This window comes from Hordeum vulgare, chromosome 7H (assembly GCF_904849725.1).
Source record: "Hordeum vulgare subsp. vulgare chromosome 7H, MorexV3_pseudomolecules_assembly, whole genome shotgun sequence".
In the NCBI taxonomy this organism is placed as follows: Eukaryota; Viridiplantae; Streptophyta; class Magnoliopsida; order Poales; family Poaceae; genus Hordeum; species Hordeum vulgare.
The window spans coordinates 431855525-431867626 of NC_058524.1; the positions used below are offsets into that span (position 1 = coordinate 431855525).

The following is a 12102-nucleotide window of genomic DNA, read 5'->3' on the forward strand; positions in this document are numbered from 1 at the left end:
GGAGAAGAAATACGAGGCTATAATAATAAAGCATGAATATGTTTTCATATATCTGATCATAAACTCACAATTCATCGCATACCAACAAACACACCGCAAAAGAAAGAATTACATCATATGGATCTCTAAGAGACCATTGTATTGAGAAACAAAACGAGAGAGAAAGCCATCTACCTACTTCCTATGGACCCGTATGTCTAATATGAACTACTCATGCATCATCAGAGGAGCACCAATGAGGATGGTGAACCCCTTCGTGGTCGTGTTCCTCTCCAGAACGGGCTCTAGATTGGTTTCATGGCTCTGGAACTTGCGGCGGTTGAAACGATTTTTTGTCGACTCCTCTAGATTTATTTGAATATTGTGGTACTTATAAGCTCACAAGCGGTGGAGGGGGTGCCCGAGGCCCCCACTAGACACCACGCCACGCTAGGGGCCTCTGACGCACCCTGATGTCTAGTGGCCCCCCTGGGCCTCGTGTGCTGCTCATTCTTGGCTCCCAAGTTTTCTTCTGGTCCAAAAAATCTCTGTAAAGTTCCGTGGCAATTGGACCTCATCTGATATACATTTTCTGTGAAGGAAAAAACAGCAAATGACACTAGGCACTATGTCAATAGGTTAGTCCCAAAAAATGATATAAAGTTGCTATAAAATGATCATAAAGCATCCAAGAATGATAACATAACAACATGAAACAATAAAAAATTATAGATATGTTGGAGATGTATCATCTCACAGATTCATGTTTTCAATAAATATGATCACGGAAAAACAACTCAGACTCTCCCTATATTTATAAACACACACGAAGAGAGGGGGAGATGATGCAGCTCCCCCAATAATCCCATCCACTTTGGGGGAGCCAACCAGCTGATTTTTTTACTGTCGCACGGCCACCACCACCGTCGGCTGACGCCTGTATTACCACCACCATCAGGCCCACCACGTCGATTTGTCGACGTCATGACTTCTTATTCCGCTTGGCCGCCTCGACGTCGCACGTTCGCATCATCGCCCGCCTCGCCGCCGCCACCGCCCCACCTCCTAGCACCGTACTGCACCATCGCCACACCTTGCTGCGCTGGCGCCGTACCTCCCCGTGACGCCAGCGCCCCACCTTACAGCCTCCATGAGAGAGGGAGTGACAAAATTAGAAAAATAAAAATCTGGCTCACCAATATGTTGGTCCCACACACTGCGAGTATATTGGGGATGAATTTATTAGTGATCTACTAGAGCAACACGGTGAAATCCAACAAATTTACTGGGAGAGCCGGTAGCGGTGACATCATACCGTCCGGCTTCACATAAGCTTTTTTACGAGAATACATCACGACCCATCATATTTTTATAGAAAACAAAAGACAATTATAAAAAGCTACTCACTCTATTACTTTTTAAAGATTTCACTATAGACTACATATAGATGTATGTGATCATATTTTAAAGTGTAAATTCACTTATTTTTCTTCGTATCTAGTCTATGGTAAATTTCTAAAATGTCTTATACTCCATCTATTCCTAAATATGAGTCTTTTTAGACATTCTACTAGATGACTATATACAGATGCATATATTGTAGGTTTGTAGGTTTACTTATTTTGATCCGTAAGTCTTTTTATAAAATTTATAAAAAAGACTTATATTTAAGAACGCAGGGAGCATTTATATACGGACGCGTTACAACACAACGCACGGCCGGCTCCACTGAAGTGAAGCGACCGAGGTGGAGTATATCGTACTCAAAATAATATACGGTGACTACGGTCATCCATTGAGGGAAAGAGAGAGCGATGGTTCCCGCTCGAAAGATAGCCGTCTTGAGAAAGCTATGGTTTGTTCTCTAGAACTGCTAGTATCTCAAAAGGCGCTGCGAGGCGCCGCACTCTTTTGAGTCACCCATCCGAACCTTTTTCTTTCAAAATTCACGTCGGCACTCGGCAATGATGCACCCACACTGTTTGGATGCCTTTTCACATCAAGTTTAGTACTGGTAGATGGGACGAGATCCAAGCACGAAAGGACCGTGGCCTGAGTTTGACGCAGAGGTGGAGAGAGACAGAGAAAGAGAGAGAGAGAGAGGCGTCATATTGAGGACGGCAAAACCAAGGCTGAAGCTACCTGAGCAGCCAGGACAGTAATAATGGATCAAGGTACGCACGCATGACCTGATAGTATTTGGCTGGTGTCATTATCAGGGTCAGAATCGCTAAACATCGATTGTCGTAAACTCGTAGTCGTAAATCAAGCACAACTAATTGCATGGCTAGTGCTTACGTTTGCAGGCCAGAGCGGCACCGCCACCGAGTCCCTGGTGATAGAGATGGGCCATAGGCTAAGAACTCCGGCGCCGGAGGTGGACGCCTCCGTCGTCTGCCTCATCTCCTGGGCCGGCAGCGACGGCTTGGACCGCCGGGACTACGAACCGGCCAACGTGCGCATCGGCCCGTTCCACCGGGATCCTTCTCACCCGACGGAGAAGGAGAAGAAGGACGCGCTGCACCGCTTGCTCCCCCACGACGACGAGCAACGGCGTGCGCAGGAGCTCAACCATTTCCTGCACGAGATGGCTCGCCTCGTGCCGAGTGCGAGGGGGTGCTACAACCGATGGTTCAGCGCGATCGAGGCGGAGGAGTTCAAGTGCATGCTGCTGGTGGACGGATGCTTCGTGCACTCGCGCTTTGTCCCCAGCAGAGCGGCACCAGCGCCCGTCAACGACGACATCACGGTCGACCGCGACATCGTCTTCCTCCTCGAGAACCAGCTGCCCTTCTTCGTCCTGGTGGAGGTCCAGAAGCTGATCACTCCCGATCCCGACGCCGGGGATAACTATTCCGTTGTGGTCGACAACGTCCTAGGGCGCATCCAAGCGCTGGTCCGGCTTCATGAGTACAGCGCCGTCACGGTGCCCCGCCCCGTCACTCCTCCTTGCCACCTTCTTCACCTGCTCTACATGTACTTCCGGCCTACAGCCCTGCCCCTGAACGACGCCCCGGCCATTGGTGCTGCGCCTCCACCTTCGTCGCCGCCGCATCCTCTCCGCAACAACCGGGGCGCCGCTGCTAATGGAAACGGCGAAGCCAACGAGGGCAACCCACCATGGAACAGCATCAACGCGCCCAGGGCCCCCGTGCGCCAGACCCGTTGGCGCGCGGCGACGTACTACCACACAGCCGGCGTGAGGTTCATGGCGCGGAAGGTCGGCAGTGGCGACGGCGAGGCGGGATCCATCCTGGACGTGGAGCGGAGAGGGGACTGGCTACACATCCCTATTCTGGCGGTCGACAACAACACGTTCCGGATGCTGCGCAACATGGTGGCGCTGGAGCAGAACAGCCCGCAGCTTCGCAGCTCCCACGTCACGGCCTACTGCCTCTTCATGTCGCAGCTGGCCGGCACGAAGGAGGACGTGGAGCTCCTCGTCGCCAAAGGGATCATCGTGCACCTGCTCCACAGCGCCGACGATGTCGCGGCGAACCTGGCCGAGCTCTGCGACGGCGTTGTCCTCGACGCGTACAACCGGGACTTGAGCTACCTGACGGCGGAGCATGCGGCGCTCGAGGAGGTCTGCCTGGACGGCTGGAAGAAGTCCAAGGCCTGGCTGCGGCACACCAAGTGCAACAACTATTTGATGGGGCTGGCCGTCCTCGCGGGTGCCGGCCTCTTCTTTTGCACGCTGGAGCAATCGGTCTTTGCTGCGCTAGGCTATTTTCAAGAAAAAAAATAATACTTACAAGTGGAGTATCAATTTTTACGGTTTTAATCTGGCTAACAAAATATATGTAATAGTATGTCATGAAAAATACTACCTTTGTAACTTGATATATGTCTTTTTCTAAGACTGTTATAGTGTTAAAATGGACATGGAGTTTCTCAGCCCGAGCTCAAATAAGCTTGGGTGAACAGTAAAATCGAAATAATTAAAAAAAATCTAAATTTTTTGTGATAAACATTGACAAAAGTTCTAATATCTTGCGAAATTTCATCAAAAAATCACATTTCTGTGAGGCATGGCAAAAAAATAAATTGATAGTCTGAAAATGCTACTTTCAAAAGCATTTTGAAGTATCAATTTTTTTTACCACGGCTTTCACAAATGTGATTTCGTAATGTAATTTTGCAGACAATTAGAACTTTTATCAATGTTTGTCACCAAAAAAATTCAGATTTTTTTGAATTTATTTTTATTCTTTTTGGATTTTAATGTTCACCCGAGTTAGCACACTTTCCTGTTAAAACGTCTTATACTCATTGTGTTAAAACGTCTTATGTAAAGTTGTAGGGAGTATATATATGTTTAGAAATGGCACCTGATAACATCCACATGTGTGGGTGTTAATGGGTGTCGTCCACACGTTCTCTGTGATATGTAAGGGAAACAGTTCACATTCGTGCGTGTGGGCAAAATAACTAACGACCATTTCGCATGCATGCATGTGGTTATCTTTTTGTATTTTCAGTTTTTAAAATATTTTATCTTGTAAATGAAAAATCTGATTGAAGATCCGTTTTCACCATTAAATCCATCACGAGGAGATCTTCGAAACTAGATCCCATGTTGATATGTTTCGATGATTGTTTTTCGAGCAATACTTGTCATGATGTTACGATGTTGTTGCTATGGTGTTTATACTGAAGTTGCCATGATATGTTTCAGTTATTTTTTCTTCTACATTTAACACTAAATTTTAACGTATTATAAAATGGAGGTAATAACACCAATGGTGCCCAAACTTGTCATGGATGTTCACTTTGATGTCTGAACTTGAAAAATACACCGAATTGGTTTCAAAACTTGGCAATATGGTTCAAATACAGTTCAAATCATGTCTAGATACATATGTATTGCTGACTAGACATGCCAGCTTGGCGCAGGGCCCACTTGCAGTGCCGGATAAACTGACACAAAGAGTATGTCTCATTGACTATCAGGTCCCACCTGTTAGTATACAACTATAATAAACAAAAAATGATTATGTTAGGATTCAAACAAGTGGACTGTGCTCCACGAACGACCTGCGTAACCACTTCCAAAAAGTAAAATTATTGTCTATTCATCATCACTAGCACAATTTATCTACCTAACAAGACCGTGGAATTAAACGGGGTAAAGTTAGTACAGCCCATTTTACATCTTTTAGTTGTTTTTAATTTTAAAAATTATAAGATATACAAGTAGTATATAAAGTGTTCATGCTTTTAGGAAATGTATTTCTAGTTGTAAAAGTGTCCATGTATTTTCATAAAGTAAATGTGTTTGTCAAAATATATATTTTTGAATGAAAATAAATTTTAAAATATGTGTAAAAATATATATAACAGCCTACTGTGCCCCAAGGATTTTATACATTCTTATATTTAAATTAACACATTTTAAAATATGCATACATTTTTCTAGCTAAAAAATATTTTAAGACAATAAGATTCTAGATTTATCTTGATTACTATTACAATATTTTACATATGTTCTAAAATTTCTAAAAACAAAAAAAGTTCACATGTGGAAGGGTCACATAAAAAGGAAAAAACTGAAGTTCCAAATAGAGAGCACGTGGATATATCTTTTGAAGATGAACATTTCAAAATGTATGAACTTTTAGAAATTGTAAAATTATTTTATTATATATCAAAATCCTTCTAAAAATTCTGACAACGTTTTATTAATTGTTTATTATTATTTAAATTCATTATTTTTTAAATTAAATTAAATGTTTACTTGATATTGTAATTATAGTTTGAATACTTTTGTAATTTTTAAGGAAGAAAAATAACTAACATGTGGAAAATGAGTGACACTCATTGCAACCCATTTAACTCCGCGGTGGAGTTAGTTAAATAAACAGGAGCGGTATGTAGTATACAACAAAGTTACCTTGGTTATGTGGTTAGGGCGGATCATTGATAGCATATATGTCATTTGTTCGAATAGCAAGATATCTTTATTTTTTATTAATTTCAGTTGTTCACTCACAGGTGAGACCTGATGGTTATTTAGTCGTACAATTTTGATGTTTACATGTTCGTCATTATAAATGGCCCCGCGTCATGCTGGCATGCCTAGTTAACCGTACATACGTATTTAGACGTGATTTGAACCGTATTTAAACCATACAACCAAGTTATAGAACCAATTTGATGTATTTTTCAAGTTCATGCACCAAAGTGATCATCGATGGCAAGTTTAGGCATTACTAGTGTTATTACCTCTATAAAATGGGAAATTAAGAAACTAGACTTGTCATGAACCATAAACTAAAATTGCCATGGTCAATTAATAAAAATTGTCGTAAAAAGTAGTTAAAAATATAGCCGTAGCTTTAAATATAGAAGAAAAAAATATATAGAACATGTCATGACAACTTTAATGTAAACCCTATGACAACTATACTATAAACATCATGGCAACTTTTGGTCGAAAAAAATTCATCGATCATGGTCAAAATTCTAAAAAATTGGCATGATCTCTAAATTCAATTTGCCGTGATGGATTACTAAAAATTGCCATGATCCATGCAATAAATTTGCCGTGGTTAATTACTAAAAATTACCATGGTTAATTAATAAAAATTGCCGTAAAAAATAGTTGAAAATATAACTGTAACTTTAAATCTAGAAGAAAAAATTGATAGAACATGCCATGACAACTGTAGTGTAAACGCTATGGCAACTATGGTGTAACATGGCAACTGTTGCCCCAAAAAAAAAATCATCGAAACATATCAACATGAGATCTAGTTTTGAAGATCTTGTCGAGACGGATTTAATGGTACGGATTTTTAATTGGATTTTTTAATTAGGGGATAAAACATTTTTAAGGCGAAAACCAACAAGATTCATGCTGAGAAAGAAATGGACGTGTGGACGAAGTGGTTAAATGCACATATACCAGCCCAATCCTACTTGACATAAAAAACTACCAAAAAATATCAAGACTAGTGCAAAGCACAAATGGACGCAGATCCATGCGTGCGGACGTTTTGCAAACGCTCACACGTGTGGGCGTTATCTTTTCCCCTTAGAAATTTCATGGTTCCACAAATCTAAAATTATATATTTTTTGTGGCATATAACACACGCCCTCAAAGAAAACAAAACTTGTAGTATTACACTTATAAATCCGAATCTATATAATATATAAAAAAATGAACGTCATAATGATTACATCGCTACTTCCCCCACCTCACATCCCCTTCCATCACTCGTACGTACCCGCCCCTAAAAATTGCAAGAAACATCCCAAGTGCGTAAAGGGCGAGAAAAAAATTGAAACAAAGAACCCGCACGGCGCACGTTCTCCACATACATGACTTTGTCGGTCCGTCCTCAGATCTCTCACCCCTGAGCACGGACCACCCAGCGCCTCCTCCTCCATGTCCACCTTACGAGGCCCCGAGGGCCTCTCCCGCGACCACTCCTCTGCCAGGACGAGCTGCCCTTCACTGTCGCCTGCATAGCATCTCGGCTTGTTGCCGCGGCTGGGGACGCCGGTGTAGGAGGAGTCGCGGCCCATTGTGGTGTCTTTCTCAACCTGCCACATTGGGGAACGTGACGGCGAACCCACCACCCGAGACACCATGCCTGGCGAAGAAAGCTCCAGCACGACGGCACCAACCTTGACGCACGCGTCGAGTGCAGCTCACCTATCCACGGGACGCTGTCCCGACCAGCAACGAGACCGGCGCCAACAGCATGCCCTACTTGGGTTCCCGTACGGTAGCGAGAGGAGAGGGTGGCACCGGTAATCTCGCATCCCTCTGTAATTTACAGATAGGTTAAGCATATGCATACCGCAGGGACGCATCCATGTTAATATAGCGCACAACGCCAGGGATTAAAAGAGTTAGTTAGGCCTAGGATTGATCTCCAAAAAAGCTAACAGATTGGGATGTTATCTCTAAGGCCTAACCGTTTACAATATGAGAGGTATACGGTTTATATACTATACCGTATACTATACAATATTTAACACTCCCCCTCGATCACAACTATCCAAGTTGAGATTGTGCCTGAAAGCCTTTCGCTGTGTCAGAGTGAGAGGCTTGGCGAATCCATCTGCAACTTGATCACCAGTGGGAATAAACCTAATATTCAAGAGTTTAGCAGCCATCCATTCTCGAACGAAGTGGTAATCAATTTCAATATGTTTTGTTATAGCATGAAAACAGGATTAGCGGATAGATACGTAGCACCAAGATTATCGCACCAAAGTGACGCTGCCTTTGGACTGTGAACATCCAATTCCTTCTAAATATTATGTACCCAAATAATTTCAGAAGTTGCATTGGCTAAGGCCTTGTATTCAGCTTTTGTGCTTGATCTAAAGACAATGGGTTGCTTGAGGGCACACCAAGATATGAAATTACTTCCAAGAAATATGGGAAAGCCTCGTGTTGACCTTCTATCATCAGGACATCCTGTCCAATCTGCATCTGAAAAAGCACTTACTAGCATTGAGTCTAACTTGGTAAGCTTGAGTCTATGACCCTTTGTCCCTTGAAGATATTTAAGTATCCTCTTTATCGACGTCCAATGCACACTAGTAGGAACATGTAAGAACTTATAGACTTTGTTTATTGAGTATGAAATATCTGGCCTAGTTAATGTTAAGTACTGTAATGCTCCTACAATACTCATGTACCTGGTGGAGTCCTCTGCTCCAATCACCTCTCCATCATAGAGAGACAATTTCTCAGATGTAGACAGGGGTGTAGGTGATGGCCTGGATCCTTTCATCCCTATCCTCTCAAGTATCTCCCGCAAATACTTTTCTTGTGACAAAAGAATACCACTCTTTACATTTTTACCTCAATCCCGAGAAAGAAATGTAGATCACCCAAATCTTTGAGTGCAAATTCCTTGCCCAAATCCTTGAGGAGGGCTTCGACTGCTTCAGAGGATGAGCTGGTAACAACTATGTCATCACCATAAATAAGCATAAAGATAGTAATGACATGCCTATGATAAAAGAACAACGATGTGTCTCCTCTAGAAGCAACAAAGCCAAGAGACTGCAACTTTGAGGATAACCGAGAGTACCAAGCTCGAGGTGCCTGTTTTAGTCCATACAATGCTTTATCAAGTTTGCAAAATGATGTGGTGAGCCAGAACTTTCATACCCACGAGGTTGTCTCATAAACACTTCCTCTTCCAGAACATCATGTAAGAACGCGTTCTTCACATCTAGCTGTCGCATGCACCAATTTCTAGATACCGCAACTGTTAGGATTAATCTGATAGTGACAGCTTTGACCACGGGACTAAAAGTGTCCTCATAGTCAATCTCATACCTATGCTTAAACGCTTTGGCCACCAGACGTGCCTTGTATCTGTCAATAGTGCCATCATATTTACGTTTTACCTTGTAAACCCATTTGCAGTCAATCATGTTTCTGCCCCTGACTGGTCGTACCAAACGCCAAGTTTTGTTCTTCATCAGAGCAGCATACTCCTCATCCATTGCCTCCTTCTATTGGGGTACCTAAGGCTTCAGCCAAGTTTTGTGGTTCACCTGTTGCACAAAAAGAACCCCAAAGAATACAACCATCTTTATATATTTTTGGTTTAGCAATGCCACTTTGTGACCTCATATGGGAAGGTGTCGGAGGAGGCAGAGAGGGATGCATAATTTGATGTTTAAGGAGATTTGACGAAGTTGACACAACTGATCTACAATCTGCCACCGAGGATCCTCCGGAGAACTCATGTAGTGATTCCTGATCAGCTGCAACGAATCAGAGGGAGCAACCAAGGCCTCCGCTCCGGAAGTGCCACCTGGTGCTTCTGAGCTGGGCTCTAGGGCCCAGTCGGACAAAGCCGCACCAACTCGCCTGTGCGCTACCCCACCTGGGACGTCTCCAACCGTGCGAAGCGACCAACCAGAGGCACGTGCGAGGGACCCACCGGCTCCTCCCTGGAGACGGCGCGACGAGGAGACCGCCCGGATGACACCGACGCTAATCCCGCGAGTGATCCTGAGGCAATCACGCCCGGATTCAATCCGGAACCGGAGCCCAGATCTTCTGTGGAGGCTGGTGTAGCGTCGTTTTCTGGTGACATAAAACAATGCAAATTTTCACCTTCATGTTCCTACACACATTCAATAGAGTGTTGATCAAAGGTATTATGCGGCATTTGATGATGAGAGGGATCTGCTAGCATGAGTGGGTGTCCTACCAAGGTCTGCAGCGAGCTACCCGCCAAGGGAAAGTTGGAGAGTGCCACTTTTGTAGGTCAAAGGTGTGGTCAACATGCCCACTTTTGTCTAGAGCATCATTTGGTCGGGAAAAGGTTGTCTAGCGTGTGAGGCATGCATGGTAAAGGTCTCTTTGTGCAGTTACAAGGGAAATGGAGCTGGGTGGGGTTGGTGTGCAGTGTGGGCCAGTTTTTAGCAGTAAACTTGGGGCTATGCCAAAAGGTTTTTACTCCATGGCATTTGGAACAACACTTTGTCTAGTGCCTTAAGATAGGGAAGGAATACATGTCCACCAATTTTTAGCTCAGGTAGGCAAGTCTACACGATACTTGTAGTTCAAGGCTACAATTGCTGTCATAATCTAGGCTTAGATGAACTACTCATACTTTCGACATGAGCATGCAATATTTTGGTTTGGAATAATACATCAACATGCAAGAGAGGCTATGGGAGAGTCTCTGGAAAATCATTAGCACACAAGGGAAGGAGAGGTGGAAGAAGGGCATTCCAAAGCCATCCAAATAGTCAAATGGAGGGGTTTCACCACCAATTATTTCTCCCTGGCCAAGAGAGAGCTACTGGAGGTAGAATGCAACAATGTGGAGTTGTGGTAAAAAGTTGGAGGCAAGGCGAATCTTTTTGGGTCAAGTTCGCGTGTCCACTAGTTTATGGCAGAAGGTGTTCGTGTTGTTTTGGGGCTAGGAAGAGGGATCCTATGACCTTGATATTTACGAGGAGTAAATGGTATGACCATTTAGCCCTGATCACCTATTTGTAGATTATTTGGTGAAAGTTGACAATACAAAATGATAAACCCTAGAAATGGGCAGAAATGGTCTCCTTTGATCTAGTCATGCAAATCTTTCCTCCCTGGTGTACCACTTGGTGTGGTGGCATTATTTGAGGATTAAATCATGCCTAAAAAGTTTGGGACTAATTGGAGAAACTTGACAATACAAGTTTCCCAATGGTAGAAATCAGCAGGAATGGTTTTGGGGGGATTTGGACAAATTTCCTTGATGCACCACTTGGTGTGGATTCATTATTAGGGTATGAAAACATGTCCACAAAGTTTGAGAATAATTGGAGACACTTGGCAATATGAAGTTACTCAAGGTTCGATTTAGATAAATAGGGTTCTGGAATATTTTGGTGAACCAAAACAATTTGGATTGAGATGAAACTTAGCAAGATCATTACATATATCATGTGTGACTTTCTAGAATTTTTGTGGAATTATTTGAGAATATTTCTTATAGAAATATTTCAAATACTTGAAATACACAGAAAAGGTTTTGAAGGGTTTTGTCCAATATTATGAACATGACCATGTGTTGAAACTCCTATATATGGAAAATATATGTCCACTAAGTTTCCTAAATTTTCTCAAATATTTTTGAAGCATACAAATATATTTTTTTCCTCATAAAAGACCATTTATGGCCTCAGAGAAATGTATCTAAATAAAATAGTAAAATAACTTCTAAAATAATAATTATGTGTTTTTCGGAAGCATTTTTGATAATAGGATCCAAAATAAATATTTGGGGCAAAAAATTTCTCCTAATTTGTGGACTTGTAGTACAAATGCCAATTAAGTGGTTCTTGAAAGGTTAAATCAGGTAAATGCTTTTTGGTCAAAATAATATTTTATAAAAATCGTTTCAAGTCCTATACACATGGTATGGTCACGAGGCAATGATTTGGAGCAAGGAGACGAGTCTTGAGAGAAGGAGATTTTTGTGATTTCAAACACAATCAAGCAAGCAAGCAAATAGCAATCAATTCAAGCACCACAAACACACAAAAAGTTTAAATTGGTCCTAATTTGAAGCTATGTTAGCTTAGTCAGGAGAGTCAAAACATAGGGTGTGAGAGCGCGCAACAACCGCCACACGCTCCGCCCCCGC

At 42.7% G+C, this 12102-nt stretch overlaps 1 protein-coding gene across 1 annotated transcript; it reads left to right on the top strand.

Moving 5' to 3' along the window:
- Positions 1–2017: 2017 nt before the first annotated feature.
- LOC123412152 lies at positions 2018–3827 on the top strand. Its single transcript, XM_045105099.1, has one exon. It carries the CDS (start codon positions 2324–2326, stop codon positions 3725–3727), a length of 1404 nt encoding a protein of 467 aa, XP_044961034.1. The 5' UTR covers positions 2018–2323; the 3' UTR covers positions 3728–3827.
- Positions 3828–12102: the final 8275 nt, after the last annotated feature.